Source organism: Terrapene carolina, unplaced genomic scaffold (genome assembly GCF_002925995.2).
Source record: "Terrapene carolina triunguis isolate 2854851 unplaced genomic scaffold, T_m_triunguis-2.0 Scaffold58, whole genome shotgun sequence".
NCBI lineage: Eukaryota > Metazoa > Chordata > Testudines > Emydidae > Terrapene > Terrapene triunguis.
Window position 1 is genome coordinate 55,030,384 of NW_020664409.1, and position 18,700 is coordinate 55,049,083.

The 18,700-nt window shown below is 42.8% G+C and overlaps 1 protein-coding gene and 1 long non-coding RNA gene across 2 annotated transcripts in view; one reads left to right on the top strand and one right to left on the bottom strand.

Annotated features, from left to right (window-relative positions):
- The window catches only part of LOC113408909, a 35,037-nt gene extending 26,754 nt beyond the window's left edge, over nt 1-8,283 (top strand). The window contains exon 3 of the long non-coding RNA XR_003370394.1: nt 6,237-8,283. This is a non-coding gene — a long non-coding RNA (uncharacterized LOC113408909). The remainder of the gene's footprint in view (nt 1-6,236) is intronic.
- A 2,129-nt stretch (nt 8,284-10,412) lies between these two features.
- Nucleotides 10,413-10,934, bottom strand: CRH (corticotropin releasing hormone). Its single transcript, XM_024211475.1, has one exon. It carries the CDS (start codon nt 10,932-10,934, stop codon nt 10,413-10,415), a length of 522 nt encoding a protein of 173 aa, XP_024067243.1.
- Nucleotides 10,935-18,700: the final 7,766 nt, after the last annotated feature.

Below are 18,700 nucleotides of genomic sequence, written 5' to 3' on the forward strand. Positions count from 1 at the left end.
GCCAGTGGGGGCCGCGATCGGCCGAACCTGCCGCGTCAGCAGGTAAATAAAACTGGCCCGGCCCGCCAGGGTGCTTACCCTGGTGAGCTGCTTGCCAAACGTTGCCGACCCCTGTTCTAAAATGTCAGTGAACTGTATTTTCCTATGTAGCCACATAACCAATATGGATGAACTTCACTCTTATGCAGAGGTCTAGCTCCAGGCCTATGCACCACTTAAATCCCTCAAAACAGGGCATAGCTGGGACTATTTTGAGGTCTTAAATGAATGTAAGAGGCACAGAGACCTTGAGCTGCCTTCTACACAGGAAGAGTTTCACTCAGTGTAAAGAAAACGTACTGATTTCTGCTTTATTCATGTATAGGCCTTTCTGGTTTTTTTTGCTCTTGGGCCATGAATATAGTCTTTGGAGGGACATGAAATTGTCGAGTAGCAGCCTGCATAAAGCAGCAGGGAGACCGCAGATTACTAAACTGGCTGTCACACAGAAGCCCTGATGTCATAGGTAGCATTCTAAGGAAAGCTTTTTACTGAGTGTTAGGTATTATATAAAAGAGCAGAGATGTAGAGGTAGGAAATTAGGGTGACCAGATGTCCTGATTTTATAGGGGCAGTCCTGATATTTGGGGCTTTGTCTTATATAGGTGGCTATTACCCCCCACCCCATCCCAATTTTTCACACTTGCTATCTGGTCACCCTATAGGAAATGCACAATAACAAATTCTACTCTGTATCTGATGTGTTTCTATAGCCTTAGGAAGATGAAGCTATTTCACCCCTCACTTTTCATTATGTTACATCATTCTGCAAATAGCCTGATGTAACCTTACACAATCCAGTACCCATGTAATAGTACAGCAAAGATCTGTAGAAGAAAGTAGGATTTTACACAATTAGATAACATCAAAAATATGCACAGCTACCAAAAAAGATAGTTATTTACTGACTTTGTAAAAAATGGTAAGTAAGACAAAGTTCTTAATTCCAGTAAAGCTTGTTTATGATATACTGAAGTTTTTGTGTGTGGACGTTATGGAGACTGGTTGGTGGCTGTAAGCAGAAAGCGGAATGTAAAACTTTGAAATATTCCAGGTAACTAATATGCACTAGCAGTCTATCCACTTTCCACTCCCCTCCCCCCAATATAAATCAAACAACTGCAGGACAAAGACAGGACTAGCAAAGTCAATTTTCCTGTATTAATGTGAACCTTGTAAAGATTTAACTGGTGCTTGTGTCTAGTGCTCAATGAACCGAATCCTGAGAGGTGCTGAGTACCTGCAACTCATCAGATTAAATAAACCCTGAGGGTCTTAATTTTACTCAATCCTTACTCAGGCAAAGTGTGTGCACCAGAGCTGGAGCGGCACTGAGCAGCTGCTGAATTCAGTAGGAGTTGCAGCTGGTCAGCACTTCTCAGGATATGGCCCGTTGACTTCTGCTATAATTTTGCTTGAGTAAAACCTGAATTAAGACCAGGTGCTCAGCTCTGATCATGACTTGACCCAATACGAATTCCTGGTGTTTACAGAGGGCACGATCCAGTGCCTCCTGAAGTCAGTGAGGAAAGTCTGAATCATACCCTAAGTGTTTAGCATGTCTCCAAAATTGCTTTAATGTGATTAATATGATCTGAAGTGAATGTTTTAGTTATTCATTATTATTTTTAGTAGAGGCCCCAATCAAGGCATGGGACCCCATTATGCTTTGTACTGTATAAATACACAATCCCTGCCCCCAGAAAGAGCCCTAGTCTAGGAGATAAATTTCAGATAAAGGTTCATTACTTAATATCAACAGGAAGACATTATAAAGCGTTGAATGGACTTTAGACACCATTTGAAAGGCATATGGTATAGACTGCTACAACCTGGAGAAAGCTGCCCTTTTTCTGAGTAGCAGTACACTCCGTTACAGGGGAGTGTTTCAAAGGCCCAAGGGGAAGTTAGTTGCCCAACTTCCATTGACTTTCAGTTGTGTGCCAGACTCCCCTTTCTGCCTTTGAAAGTCTCTCCTTACCACTCTATTTTTAAAAGCTCTTTTTCAATGAATACTGGAGCTGAAAAGTTTGTCCTGAAATATCCTAATGATACAGTATAGTTTTGCAGTGCACAGTCAGGCTGCTGTTACAAAGGGAAGTGAGTTGAGTTATACAAGCAACAACTTTCTCTGGGAGTTGAAGTAGAATTTAAGAATTTCCCTTTTTACCAATCTGATGATAATAGGGCTAAATGATTGTATGACTCAGTGAGTGTCAGATCTTAAAACATTCCAGGTCCGAAAACGCAAGTTTACAAGTCTGTGCAGAGCTGCATTCTCAGTATTGTCTCGACTCCACCCACAGCTAATTGTGGTGTCTATTAATGACTCTTGAAAAGACCCACGGCTGGCCCAGATCAGCTGACTCGGGCTCAGAGGACTCGGGCTGCAGGGCTATAAAACTGCAGTGCAGATGTTCATGAAGGGGGAGGGTGCTAGAGCCAGGGCTCCAGCCCGAGCCCAAATGTTTACACTGCACTTGTAAAGCCCCACAGCATCAGCCCCACGAACCTGAGTCAGTTGACCCAGGGCAGCTGCAGCTCTGCTGTGGGTCTTTTATCGCAGTGTAGACGTACTCTCCGAGGTTTTCACCAAGCAGAGAGCTAGTAGACTGGAGTTCTGTTGAGCATGGCGAAATGCATGGAGTAAACACTTAATACATCCGAAACCAAAGAGGGGTTGTAGGAGTCTTGAAGTTTGTGCCTAAACTGGGAAATACCATCATGTTATAACATGTATTAGTCTGCACAATGTTAGATCTGATTTAGTACTTGATGTAGTGTCATAGGGCTGCCCCCCGCCTGGAGTGCTCTCTTGTGGCAGACTGCAGTATAACAAGCAGGCCTGCCTCAATTCCCCTCCTTCAGAGTCCCCAGAAATAGTCCACAGAGTGTTCCCAAGTATAAATATAGCTCTTGCGGGGCTCATTTATTACAAAATCCCATGCACATAAATCAGAACAAAAGTCCCACAAGAATAGTCCAGACTGCCCCCAGCATAATCCAAACACTACAGGTAACATCCAGCCCCAGCGTCCCTCTCCAGGCCCTGGCTCCAGTAGTGTGATGGAGCTAAAAGACACTGGAACAGCGTTCCAGCTCCACTACACCACTGTGCCCCATTCCCTGCAGCCTGGGGACGGAGATGCTGCAGTTTAGGACCACACCACTGCCTGTCTCTCCAGCACAGCTCTGGTGTCCCTCACCATGGCCCGGCTCTTCAGTGCAGCCCTGGAGTCTCACCATGCCCTAGCTATCCAGTATAGCCCAGTCCTGTCCTTGTACCAGGACAGCCCTTCCAACTGGAATGTAACCAGGCTTTTCCCAATGGGAAACCCCCCCACAGCCTCTCTGCTGGGAACATCCTTGCCAGTGCACCTTCCTTCATTCTCCCTGGCCCTTTCACTCTGGGCTAAGCTCTCTGGCCCTGAGATGTCAGTTGGTAAATTCCTCTGCTGCTCCCCTGCCTTCAGCTGTCTCCATCCCTGGTTCTCTGGCTTGGGGATAACAGCCAGCAAACCACTCTCACTGCTCTTCTGCCTTCAGCCTTTTCCCTGGTCCCAGACATACAGTCTCCTAGTTCATTCCTTCCTCTTCCCAGAAAGGGCCTGCAAAGATCTTTCTGCAACTTTCCCCAAGACTCCTCCAGTCTCCTGACCAACTCTCGCCAGGACTCTCCCTCAGTAGGTCTCTCCCTGACCTTTTATAGCCCCCAGGTGCTGCCTCACTCTCATAATTGGCTAAATGGGAGCACCAGCTCTGGCACAGGGGAGCTGGACCCACTTCATTTACTGGGGCCAGCCACCCTGTGACATATAGACAAAAGATTATTGGGTTTAAACTTGTGTCAGCAGGCAAGGTCTACCATGTGTTAATTAATATGTATCTCCTAATGTAGAGAAGACCGAGTAATTATTCTTTTATTCTTCCCAATTCTTTTAGGACCCAATCCACCAGAGCACTTATGCATATGCTTAAATTTAAGCTTGTGAGGTGTCCTGTTGATTTAAAGTTAAGTATGTACTTAAGGCCCTGATCCACAAAGTTAGTTAGGATCCTAACCTTCATTGTGTCAATGAAAGTTAGGAGCCTACGTACCTTTGTGGATCTGGGCCTAAGTGCTTTGCTGGATCAAGCCCATAGTCTGAAAACCAAAATGAAATAGCTGTTGGAACATCAAGTGGAAGTGATCCATCGGGCTGATTCTGTACAGTAAGATAAATGATAGAATAATAAGGCAGCTTTAGAGAAGAAATCAGAGGTGAGGTGGGTGTTTTTATTAATCATTTGCCAGACATTTAAGACTATGCACTAAGGTTGTATATTAAGTGTCCTACTGGGGACTTGGGTGCACAAAAACGTGCATGCATAATGATAATTATTTTTAGCTGTTCTAGGCATTTCAGTTGCACATTTGAAAGTAAAAGGCAAACTTTTCAAACGTGGATTCCCTAAATTTAGGCATCTCAATCTACATAACAAACCCAAACAAATGGCTTTATTTTCAGAAGTGCTGAACACTTACCACACCAATTGAAGTCAAGCAAAGGGAAGTGCTGGGTGCTCAACACTTATAAAAACCAGGCCACTTATTTACTGTTGTCATCTAACTTTAGGAACCCACATTAGAAGTTTTGGCCAAAAGCTTTTACACACATTATTCTTCAGGCCTGTGGGCCAGAACTTCAGCCGAGGATCTGGCTGTTGTGTGTCTAATTCTTTAAAATGTGCAAATTTGAGAGAGACTAGGAGGGTGAGGTAATATATTTTATTGGACCAACTTCTGTTGGTAGAAGGTACAATCTTTCAAGCTTCACAGAGCTCTTCAAGTCTGGGGAAGTGACCAGAGTGTCTGAGCTAAATATAAGTTGGGTTCTTGCATTTGCTCAGGAAGTAATGTTTAGTCTGGCTTCCTTCTCCTTCATATTGTGAAGTTTCTAGAAGTTGATCCAATAAAAGATATTACCTCATCTACGTTGTCTGTCTCATATCCTGGGATCAACATGGCCACAACAACGCGGCAGACAAACCTGTTTACTAAGTTTAGGAGACAAATTTTCTCTACAACCTTGCTGAAAAGGAACTCTGGTGCTTAAATAGGTAATTTTCCTCCAGGTCTTCCACTAATTTTTGCACTCTCGTTCAAGTGCACAATAGGTTTACTCACTGGAAAGTGTTAGCCATTGAAAATTTAAATGTAAATAACATGACCAAATTTGCACATCACATTTTGAACCTGCAACAGAGATGCATCATTTTGATAATCTTGTCCAAATTAAGAGGCTAGATTAATCTGTCTTTCAAGTTTTAGGGACAGATTCTTAGCTGGTGTAAATTACCCCTATTGAAACCACTGGGGCTATGTCAATGAATACTAATTAAGGATCTGGCCCTTAAAAATAAACTGAAAACTTCAATTAGATATAGGAAAAGAAACAGGAAACTACTTGTGTTCATGTTCAGGAGACTTTAGGACTTATTCTATAGTGGTATGACATTGTCCAAGTAGACAGTAACTGGAATGAAGCCCATTAGCCAACTTACACATAACAGACCATCATTTCTCACTAATTCCAGTATGGATTTTAACATTACATACTTACAAAAATTGCTTGGAAAATGCCAAATAATCATCCATTCTATGCTGTAGTTCCTCATGAGTATCTGTGATATGTTGTCAATACCTGTACATATGTTTGCACCATGATTTTGATAACTTTACATTATGCAACTGTTATAAATGGTTGAGACATATTTAGTGTTAAAGGACACGATTCTACCATCCTTACTCATTTTAAATAATACCTTACTTGCAAACAGTCCCAATGAAATCAAGTACGTATATTTCCCACAGTAGGATACCCTTACTCACATTGTGTAGTATCCTACTGTGGGAAATATACTTGATTTCATGTAAGAATTGGAGGCCTTTTGAGCTATGCAAACACATGGGGTGAAATCCTGGCCCTATTGAAGTCAATGGCAAAACTCCCATTGGCTTCAGTAGGCCAGGATTTCATTCATGGCCCCTGCCCCCCAAAGGCTTTTCATGTTCATTATCTTTCCTTCTTTCTACTTCCTGTCAAACTTTATTGATAGAAAGAAGCCAGTATTATAGAATCGTATTGAAAACATAATCCCAGCTTTAAAAGATGAGCTTTTCTTCTTCCCCTTGTAAACATTTCTTTCTCATACAGACTGGGTCTGAACCATCCCCTCAAGGACAAGTGGAAGACGTTCCAGTGAGCAGTGAAAGAGCTGATGAGCCGGCTCGTCATGTCTTCTCTTTCTCCTGGTTAAACTCATTGAATGAATGATGAGTATCATTCCGGCTGGCTTTGGATGTGCTTACCTGAGAGGAGCTATGAGGCAGCAAGTGACCTGGCTGGAACCAACAAGAAATAGTCCATATAAGAGACATCTTGATCAGGTTTAATTCCAAGGGCCTTATTTGAATTCCATGAGACTGTATCTGATACTTTTAGATTAGAGTGATGTTTGGAAATAGCTGAATAAAGGGAGTGGGAAAACTGGACTAATAGATGTCTTGATGAAATACTATATTAAATTTGACTGTGTGTTCAAGTAAAACCTGTTTCAGAAAGGAGAATGTTGAACAGAAGCTTCATGCTATAATTACAGTTGCAAAATTAGTGAGCACTATGATTGTTTGTAGCCAGCCTGGGTGTCCTGTTGTATTTTTGTAAGTGCTTACCCAACACTGTTAGTTGAAATATGACTAATGGCATCATTTGTCAATGAAAATATGACCCCCTCACTACTCTTAATTACTCCAGTTGGAGTAACTCCATCTTTTCAACTTATTGATAATGCTTGTGGCAAATCCTTGATGAAAGCTACAGAATTCAAAGGTAAGTCTAAAACTCCACTCAACACAACCACTGTGCTGCATTACTCCAGCACAAGTGGTGCTACTGCATGCTGATGTGTAATAACTGAGCATAAATGGGGATGGCAAGAGGAGCATTTCACCCTTAGATTTGTATTTTCCAGCTGAGGTTCATAGGTCACAATGAATAACACTTGAACCATTCAGAAATGTTATTTGGTGTTACATTTTATATAGCTGTAGACATTAAAGATATAGCTATAGGAAGCACTGGATTGGAACCCTTCCCAAATTATGTGGGATATGGATTGGTATGTGGTTTATTATCTGTACTTCCTCAAAAGGCAAGGAGAGGGTTCTGGATGAGTATGTCAGCTTGTGCCTGTCTATATCCATATCTGTTATACCTATAGCTTCTCAACTTCCTTTAATACATGAAATCAACACTCACTTTTATCATATTGAGCAATTTGATAGTAAAAGGGCAAGACCTTTGAAACCACAAAAGACCATTCTGAGCTGAACTGTGATGAGTTTATTGCAAGTATCTGTTAAAGATTGCATTTAAAAGATTATAAACCCATGGAAAAGGCTACCACAGTGCAGAGAGAAGTGTACTACAGATATTTAACTAATGAAACTGATTACATAAACTGACATGCCTTTTAAAATGGTGAGCAGATTGACATTGCATTTGATTCTGAAGGTGAAATCCTGGGAGTTTTCCCACTGACTTCCATGGGGTCAGGATTTCACCCTAACACTCTAAGGAAAAATGATTACAGAATTGAATACTGTATTTCCTAATGGGTGCTGACTGTCATCATCTCTGAAAGAGTTCAATAGTCTTTGAGAGTGATCAATATCTTACAGGGTTAGGGTCTAAGAGAGGGATCCAAAGCCCATTGAAGTCAAGGGGAATCTTTCCACTGACTTCAATGGGCTTTGGATCAGGCCCTGAATACATAGCTCTTCTTATAGTACCATGACTGACCATGAAGACATGCTTTTTTTTTTTTTCATGGTACCATAGTCAATAGCATGAAATGGTTGATTAATACATGCTAGAAGGCAATATAGTCTAATGTGGGAGCCAAGTAATTCTTGAATACAAAAGCCCAATTCTGACAACAGTTTGCAATGTAGCCTTTGGAAAGCCACTTACTATCTATGTTGTTTCTGTTTTTCTTCCTGTAAAATGGGACTATGAAGGATGGATTTGAGGATCAATTAGTTAATGTTTGTAAAGAGCTTTGAAATAACAAAGCATATGTTAAGAGTTATATCTTCACTGAACAGCAGTAAAATTCATCACCACATCCAGTTGTGTTTTTTCCACAAGATTTTGTTCTTGTTTTTTGACAAGAAATTCCTAATGAATATTTGCAACCAGGACTCAGACTTGTCTTCATTGGTTTCACAAAATCCTTCTTTGAACTCTTTTTTTCTGATGATTCATAAGATGATAATAGGAGAAAGCTGATTTCATCAATATGGCAGCTGTATGAATTCAGTAAGGAACTGTCCGTTTCACGTACTCATGCGAATATGAGAATTTAAAGTGTTTAACAAAATCAATAGCACTTGAGTGCCTTAAACCAAACATTTTAAAAATCAGTTTCATGACACCATAAAGTGCATTTCTCTGCTAGAGCGCAGCCTGCACACAGATGCATCCCCGAACTCAACGCTCACTTAATTAATGTTAATTACAGGCCCACCAGATCCTGCCGTTTCTCCATTCACAAAACTCCAGGTGTATTCAATGGGAAATTCTTACCTACAAGGATGGCAGTGTAGGGCCCAAGGAGGAGAATATACTCCAGAGACTGAACCCTCCTTTTAGAGCAATTTAATCCTTTGGGGTTAAATTCCCATTCGGCCAGTCACACTATAGACCCTTCAGGGCATGTTACAGAGTGTGAGGTGTAATCCCTAATTAGAGACTTTCATAAAAGTGCGTGCTCCACCCAAGAGATTGGAACATCTGCTTTGAAGTTAACACAGGACCTATTGTGCTAATATTGGGAGCCCAGTTCTCCGTTCCCCACGCCCCCAAACTCCCACTGGTGTGAGTGAGTTAGTGTGTTAGTGCAGGATTAGGCGTTGTGTGTGTTTAGACAGTTCAAAAAGGCGTCCAGTCTTCCCTAGTGGCTGTTGTGGCATTATACCCTGCGTCAGAAGTGTTTACTCATGCAGGGGATGGTTGAGTTGCTGGACACACAGCAGCTCGCTCAAATCTGGCCTCTCGATAGACTATATGGTGAGGTTAGCGTGAAGGAGGCGAGTACATTTATATCTGTTTAAAGCGTTTTGTAGAAACGTTTCTTCTCGTGAACAGAATTGTTTTTTCAACATTAAGCATTCAACTTTTCAAAGCAATCACCAGTGGCATTGCCAAGCGTGTGGCTTAATCCCCGCAAAACTTCATGTAAAATAATTGTCAGGTGCAAAAATCTTCCAGCTCCTTGGTTTGTTTTAAATTGCATTCCTGTAAACCCAGCACAGCCGCCCTCATTTTGTTTAAATGGGAGACAAGAAAAATGGGGAGGGGGCTAGACTGGCTGTTTGAACGACAGGTTTTAGATTGGAGGCATTTTCTTTTAACAGCGCTGAGTTAAACAATTGAATTTGGGAGCGGAGAGTGAAAATGCTGCTAAGTACCCTGAAGGATGCATTTTCTGTACATGTAGTGCATGAGGTGTTAAAGAATATAACCGGGAGAAAGCATAAATATCCCAGAGACCCTTGAACTGCACTAAAGTCCTTGTACAGACCCATACCCTTAGCTGTATCCTCAGGACATACCCTTAGCTGTGTCCTATAATTTACATACACTCATCTTACACCTCTCTCTTCTTGAGCTATCCGCGTGCAGTTGTTGACCAATCCTCCGTTTCATTTCAGCGCTGTTACGGGTGGGTGTCTGTAAAAAAACCCCCAAACAAATAGCTCAGGAAAAGCTTTTTTATATATACAGAAAGGAAACCCCTGCTGAATCTAGAAGACCATAAGGCAAGAAAGTCTATAAAACCACAGTTACTTTGCAGCTTTTATTAAAAATATAAATATTAAACATTCTCTTACACAACAAAATTGACCGAGCGCTGAAAAGATGTTTTATTACGGAAATGGTACAGGAAAAAGTTGAGTCGCAGTAGCTTACAGAGATCCCCCCACACATACAAACACACACCTTTTCCCACAAGAAAAGTATCTCTCTTGTCCAACGGCTTCTTTGAAACCTTTCTTCCGCTGTCCCCCTCCTAAGTAGCGATGTCACTAGAACAACTTTGAAATGGAAAAATAAAGGTGGGAAAGTTACAAATGACACTTTTCTCGTCACTGCACGGGAATACACTGCTGTGCATGCTAACCAAGGGACATGGGCTCTGTTCAGCGTACACCCTCTATGTTTAAAGCTATAGAAAAATAAAGAGATGACATCAGAGTAGCACTATGGTATATAATACTGTATCATTTTGTGCTAACTGCAGAATCTCTTTGGCAAGGCGAGGCCGCTTCATTTCCCGATGATCTCCATCAGTTTCCTGTTGCTGTGAGCCTGCTGCGCTAACTGTTCGGCTCTGGCCATTTCCAAGACTTCTCGGAGGAGGTGGAAAGTCAGATCCAGGGAGATCGGGGGCTCCTCGGATCGCTTCTCCCTCTCCATCGCCTCCCGGGGCAGGCTCTCGGCTTCCCCCTCCCCGGGGCCCGCCGCACTCTCTAGCGAGCGCTCGGGGAGCTGCTGCAGCTGTTGCACCGCTGCTCGGAAAAAGTTGGTGGCGGGGGCGCCGGGCGGTAGGCGGCTGCTGCTGGAGGCGAAGAAGGAGGCGGCGGGGCTCTTGTTGAGGTTGCCCAGCCGCAGGAAATACTCTTCTCCCATGCGGAGCAGCACGGGCAGGCTCGGCGGCGGCTGGAGGAAATCGGGCGGCAGGGGAGCGCCGGCGGCGGCAGGGGGGCTCTTGCCGAGGGCTCTGCATTCATGGTAGGGCAGGAGAGCAACCAGCAGGATCCCTGTGGAGACCAACAGCTGGAGCTTCATGATCAACGCCCGGATCTGCAACTGGGGACAGAAGCGGGGGGAGGAGGGAGGGGAAGGCGCGGGGCGGGGAGAGAAAACCTGCCGCGTTGGAGTTAGACCGTCGGGACAGGGGCGCTCACAGCCCGGGCGGTGCGGCTGGCTGCCGGCCGACCCCAGGGAGGGAGCTGCTCGAGCCGCTGTCCGAGGTGCTGAACCGATCAGCCGCCCCCGGCGCCCCCCAGTCTCTGGCCCTGCCCCAGGCGCGGGGGAGATGTTTCCTTCTCCGGCTGGTTTACAGCGCTGCCCCGGCGTCTCAGAGGCGCTGAAAGGAGCAAGCCCCCGACGGGCCCAGGTTCTGCCTACAGAGGAGAAAGCCCCGGCGCTGTACAGCCGCCGGCAACCGAGGGACGACAGCCAGCTGGTGCTGGGCAGGGAGCAAGTGTCCCGTTTAAAGACGTACAGCGGCTTGGCTGCTTCTCAGGCAATATTACACCCGGCCCCGCGGCCCCGAGGTCATTGCTCCCTCCCGCGGGACCCCCTCGGAGCTGGTTAGCCAGGCTCATTGGAAGTATCTGAAGCCATTCGCCCCCCAGCCGCGCGTTCGTCAGTCCGAGCCGCACAGCTGCACCCGGGCAGGCAGAAGTTTGCTCGGTTGCGGCTCACGCCGGTGATCGCTGCCTACCTTAGCGATGCCGCTGCCGGTTCGTAGGGCAGGTGGAGTCTGTCCGGACTGGGGGCTTGCCGAGGTCCCGCTGTCACTCTGTCCGCGCCGTCTCTTCCCCAACTTGTGATCAGATTTTCTCCTAATCAGAGCCCGGGTGCGTGATTTTTATAGCGTAGACCCTCTTCTGGAATCACGCAGCACTTGCCTAATAAGCTGACGCTTTCTTGACAGCTCGATTGCGTGCCCCGATCCACTGCTGAATAAATCATGGGGGCCCTTTCGGAGCAGCAATGGGCAGAGTTTTGCTATCACAACACAGAATCTCACATCCAATTATATCAACAGATATTTATCGCCTCGTTAGTGACGTCAGCCGGAGCTGGGTCGGGGGAGCTGAGCAGGGCGCTCTCCCATTGACAAAAATCCTTGAATGAGATTTCCCGACGGGAGCGGAAAGCAACAGCGACCGACTTCTTACTATGAAAGGCCAAGCGGGTAGAAAACTTTCCACTCTAGTCCCGCATGAGAGGTACCTGCCGTCAACCCGGATCCAGAGCCGGGCAAGGCTGCTAATCAGATTCAGAGCTTGCAACTTGGCTTTGTCAACCTCCCGAGCCCTTCCCGAGCGAGCTTATAGTCAGAATGATGAACTAGAGACAGAGTTTGTTCTAATGCCAACACATCTCATCTCCATTACCAAGTTATATGTAAAAAGCAACACAGCATCCTGTGGCACCTTAAAGACCAACAGATGTATTGGAGCATAAGCTTTCGTGGGTGAATGTATGTGTAAAAACACACAAGAACAAGAAGTAAAACACCCCCATAGAAAAGTCCCGATAAAGGACCCTGACACGATATTTTACCAAGAAGATTTCCCATCACTATCTTGATGAGAGGTGCTAATCTCCAGTTGAATATCTTAACACACTTAGCTGTTCTGAACATTTAATAATTGGTAACATACAGTCAAGTTAAATTTCCAGTAAAGCGGGAGGTAAAATCCAGCCAATGAGACTCACGTACTAATGTGTTTTTATGGGAAACCTACTGTTTGAAAACACATAAGCGACATCAAACTGTGATACACAAGATCTGTTGTCGGGGGTGTCAGGTTTGCTGGTGTCTGTGTTTGCAAGTCGTCGGGCTAACGTTACGGCTTCAGGACGCTTACTGTTAGAGAAATCAACGCGTGCATTTGAAATTAACTTGAGACGATCAGATCGGTGGCAGGTAGGAAGTGTTATAACTAAGTCTGTTGAAGTGTCTCATTCAAAAACCCCCTGCAAACGCGACAGTTGCCATTAGGTTGTACATTAACCGTGTGATCCGAATTTCTGTATTAACACTGAGTCCATCAACCTACATATAACGATCGGGATTTATTGGAAACTTCCCCTTTTCTCATCCCTTGTTTTCTGCTTCATCGGTGAGCTGTAAGACGCCTTGCAATCTATCTGCAGAGTCTCCTCCTGTGTATACCACGCTGACATTATTTTCCTATTGAAAAAATGTTGGCAGTTTCACGAGACCCTTGGTTTTGCCGTCTAGAAATTAAAAGCACACGAGTGAATGGCTGTTAAAACGCATTCAATGGCATTTGAGGGCAGTTGTCTGGATGAAAATGATGCTATTGTGTTTGATGATACACTTGTTTCTTTGCTGCGCGGTAATCAAAAGAGCTCTTCAAGCCTTTATGCAGTTGATCAGAACTCGGGCGGGCTCCGAGGAAGGGCTGAGAAGGGGTGTAGTGTACGTTTCATCGCAGGCATTGCCGCGAGCGGGATGCTGCTGTAGTGCCTCAAACAAAAACTAGAGACCCATGAATTTATGGTAAGAAAAAGAAGAAGCCTCGATCAACTCGGGCTTAAATGATGCAGTTGATTAACTGTTGCTTAGACAGAAACGGCTTGGTATGTGGAGGTTTTTCACCCTTAGTTCATGACAAATAACGTCGTTTTAATGGATTAAACAATACAATTATTTAGATGTATAACAAAAAAAGGGGGGTAACGTGCTCTAGGCATCATTGTAAAACTGCAGTAACAATGGAAACGGTAACCACACACGCTCCTTCTAGAAGTCAATTTAATGTTATTATTGTAGCACGTCAATACTGGGTAGTGTCAGATACCATCCCCCTGGGGGAAAGTGATTTCAGTCCCGAGTCAGTGAGTTCTTTCAATCCCCCGGTGTATTATTTTATTTGATTGTGTTTGTATTACTGTAGCACTTAGGAGCCCTAGTCATGAACCTCATTGTGCTAGGCGCTGTACAAAGACTGTAGAAAAGGAAGACTGGATTCTCTAAGAGCCAAAAGTCTAATCTGAATACGTCTTATGCTGGTGAAATTACAACTAATATTAAAGTGCATATCACTATATTAAGATTATATTAAAGGAGAACTTTCATATTGCAGCAATTTTGGGAAAATAGATCACTGACTCAAAAAGATACTGGCAAATATTTTTCTGAGTTCCTGGTGTTGGTTCACCTACTGCCTCACAGATGGAATTCTCTTTTTGCATGATCCTGCAGCAACAAAACTTGCTCTTATGGAAATGTGTGCAATTCATTTGTGATATCATCTTGGGTCAAATTCTGATCTCATTTACATGAATTCAGTCCCCACTGACAACACACTTTGGCCCTATCAGGATCCCATTGGAGGTGCAGTAGGGCTGCAAGAGACTTAAATACAAGGGACCAAATGCTGCCCTCTAAACTGTGTGGAGAACCCCACTGATATCAGTGCATATTTTAGGGCAAAACTTGCCCCAAATACTGTAGCTTTATTGGGCTCTAGTGCAGGAAAGCCCTTAAGCAGATGCTTTTCTGAATCAGGGTCGTAATTAGCAATGGAGGTAGGAACATCATGAAAAACATCTGAATGGTAAATGGATTTAAGTTTCCAGTTGGATGTATGAAAAAGCCTAGCTATGAGGCATAAACATACCAAAAGAAGGCAAGTTTTGATGGTGTAAGTTGGCACAGCTCCATTAACGTCAATTGCACTATGCTGATTTCCACCAGCTGATGATCTGGCCTTCTGAGTTTAGAATTCCACTGACTGCATCTTCAAACACATTACCCTCTAGAGGAACATGTCTGAACTTTACAGGTGTTTGAAATCCAAATTCAGACCTGAATTCAAATTTCACAAGTGGACCTTATCTTTATAAAGGGTAGAACCAAAACCCCACCCCACATCCAAGACATTTTTGTTGGTTCAAACTGCTAATCAGATCTTGGGCCCTTCCATAATTATAGTTCAGAATTGCAACTTGACCTTAGGTATTGCAACTTGCCAGCCCTCTGTCTTTGTTTATCTTGTCTAGATTGTAAGCTCTTTGAGGCAAGGCCTGTCTCTTCCTGTATGTTTGGCTGGCATCTAGCACAGTCTTGCCCCCAATCTTAGTTGCCCCCCTAGATATTACTATTACTAACTCATATAAACATTTATGAGAGTTTCATAACAATAGGAATATCTTGCCCCAAAAGTAAGTTTGTAAAATAATAAGCAATGCACAGAATTATTATATGAGGTCAGATCCAGCAAGAAGCGGAACATCTTCTGAGAGGCAGTACACATCCTTAGCTCCCATTGTGTCTATCCACTAAGCTATTTTTCAAAACATATATAATAAACAACTGGAAAAACAGAATAACAACATAACACAGGCAGTTTTGCATGCCCATTAATGTGTGTTAACTCAGGCAGTCATGAACTGAAGCATATATTATGACAAAAACAGAAAGGCACACATCTTGTAAATAGAAGAGAAGCTATTTGGATGTTTTTATAGTATGCTAGCACAACTTACACTGATGTTTACAAGTGGTTCACAGAAACAGGAGCTAAGTTTGATCAAATGATAGCGGATGTAAGACGCACTCTTTAAAATGGGTCTCTAGATGCAAGCTGGGGTGTTTGTTGTCATAACATCAACATTTTCAGTCTGTGATATATTTGAAAAGGACATGAAGCCTATTATAGTGTGATCACAGAGCTAAAGGAGATGAAGTGCTGATATGAATGAGGTTCCAAGTACAATGGATGAGCTCCAATGGAATTATGCAAATTGAAACCAGCTCAAGATCTGACCCAATAGATTTTATATTTGATATCTTTTAACTTAGATATTGCAGCCAATGTTATCCCCCTGCCCCTCATAAGAATGCTAGTGACAGTGAAAATAACAGGTAGATTGGGAAAGGTTGCTCAATTTTGGCATAAGCCTGCACCTTGCAAGAGTACTGCACCTTGGCATGCTCTTTAGATCAGCGATTCTCAACTAGGGGTATATATACCGCTGGGGGTATGCAGAGGTCTTCTAATGGGTACATCAACTAATCTAGATATTTGCCTAGTTTTACAACAGGCTACATAAAAAGCACTAGTGAGGTCAGTACAAACTAAAATTTCATACAATGACTTGTTCATCCTGCTCTATATACTATACACTGAAATGTATGTATGATTTTTATATTCCAAATGATTTATTTTATAATTATATTGTTAAAAATGAGAGCGTAAGTAATTTTACAGTAATACAGTGCTGTAGAACTTTTGTATTTTTGTGTCTGATTTTGTAAGCAAGTACCTTTTAAGTGAGGTGAAACTTGGGGGTACAAAAGAAAATCCGACTCCTGAAAGGGGTACAGTAGTCTGGAAAGATTGAGAGCCACTGCTTTAGATGATCCTTCCCTTTGAGTAGGGTTTGTATTTTCACACATACTTGCTACCGAGCAAATATGATCATATTTAACCCATATTTTCCCCTGAGATGGGTCTTTAATTATGTGTTGTAGGTCTTACAAATGTTTAAATACATGAAAGATTGTGACGATTATACCGTGATGGAGACCATAAAAGTACCTATGATATCCAGATAAATGACAAACCACCTCCTTCAATCTTTCAAATACAGAATTGGCTTCCTAAGTGCAAATAGCATTATCCAGAGATTAATTAGTTCCTGGGTGAAACACATGGGTCTCCACAGTTAATCCTTAAAAAGATTAGTCCATGAGACACCCTGGATACTATTTGGAATGTTCAAATATAGGAACAAGGCAAATATCAGTTATATCATATTCATAAGTTTCCTTTTTTCCCCTATGGCTACTATATGAAAAGCTTTAATATTATACTAATTCTGCCCATTATGGGCTCAGACATGCCATTTTCAAAGTTCTGAATCATAAAAGAATAATAATATCTACAAATGGAAAAGACGTAATAAGTTATCAAGTCCATCTTTTGGCTAGCTTCAATAAGCACAGACACAGTAAATGGTCTTAAAAAAACATGGATCTGAAAATATATGGACCAAATTTAAACCTGGTGTAACTACTAAAGTTAATAGGGTCTGACCCCATATATTTTGGGAGATGGTAGAATTTAAGTCTATCACAACATGCTAGAAGGTTGATTTGCCTTTCAATTGTTTAGTTTACTACAAAAAAGGAATATTTTCTTTATCATTACCAAGCTAGGGGCAGAATTTAGCTGTTATTCATAGCAAACGTTTTCGTCATCTCATATTACTGTGGCCCATGAGCATGGATTTTACATTCCATAGTTGTGCTAAATCCATACAGTCAAATCTCTAACACGCAATACAACACAGCTGAGTGACAAGAAGGCAATTCTAAAGCATTATATCCAATAAGACATATTACTTTCAGGTGAGTGCCGTATATCTCTTCATGGTTTTGTTGTGTCTGCATTAATTGATATACAATGATGTATGAGTAAGCTAAGTTTTCGTATGTTGTTTTTTTTAAATTCACTATTGATATTAGTGCTCACAAATTTAAAATGTAGTGGATTTCCAGGTAGACTAGGGAAAAAAAGACTAAGATACAAAATATTTTATTGTGCAGTGAGGGTGATAAGTCATTTTAAAGGGACGGCATCTGCCCATTCTTCAGATTTTAGCTTATGGGGAGGAGCTTTCCAAGCTACTCTTAGGCCTGGTCTACACTACGACTTTAATTCGGATTTAGCTGCGTTAATCCGAATTAACCCTTCACCCGTCCACACTACAGAGCCAGTTAATTCGAATTAAAGGGCACTTAAAATCGATTTCTGTACTCCACCTCGACGAGCGGAGTAGCGCCTAAATCAATTTTGTTAATTCGAATTAGGGTTAGTGTGGCCGCACACCACCGAATTACTGTGTTTAAATTAATGGGGTAGTGTGGCCGCACACCACCGAATTAATGTGGTTAAAAACCGAATTAATGTGCTTAGTGTGGCCGCGCACAATCAAATTTATACAACCTGTTTCCCAAATTCGAATTATCTAAATTCGGATTAATCCCGTAGTGTAGACATACCCTTAGAGCAATTTGATTAAAGAGACATTGTCAAGGTAAAGACTGAGTAAAATCTGAGTCAGGACCTCAGGATTTGGCCCCTTGTCTTTTCGCCTGAGAGCAATGGGGCTTGGGAATGCTCCTCCTCTTGTCCAGTTTTAAACCATTTTAAAGCCAATTTAAAATAATTTCATTTTGGAAAGTCTTTATTTTGGGCATTTCCTAGGATTTTCTATGGTGCACCTCCCCCCAGTATCAGAGCCCCACCTGTGTTTTAAATAACATATCCTCACAACATCCCTGCCAGGTAGAGAAGTCTGATTCCCATTTTTCCAATGGAGAACTGAGGCATAGGAAGATTAAGTGATTTATCCAAGATCACACAGGTGGTCTGTGGCAGCACTCAGATTTCCTGAGCTTATGTCCAGTGTCTCGACCAAAAGATTGTCCTCCCTCACAGGCTGATGTTTGTTTTGATGGTTTTGTAATGTGCCCACGGAAGGGCAGGTCTGGTGGAGGCCCCACTGAAAATCAGACTCAAAATGTCCTTGATCCATGACAGCTGAAGTAATTGTTGGGTGGGATAAACCCTTGCTGCAGTTCATAGATTTGAAAGCCAGAAAGGACCATGATGATCATCTAGTCTGGCCAGAGAACCTCACCCAGGAATTTCTGAATCAAGCCCATAATGTCTGTTTGGGCTCTAGCATGCCCCGTGCACAGAGCCACCGGAGCAGAAGGCTTACCATGTCTTTGTGCAATTCCCTTTAGTGTTCATGGGAGTCATGTGCTTAGTTCC

Coding starts and splice junctions, on each gene's coding strand:
- CRH (XM_024211475.1), bottom strand. CDS start 10,934: ATGAAGCTCCAGCTGTTGGTCTCCACAGGGATCCTGCTGGTTGCTCTC.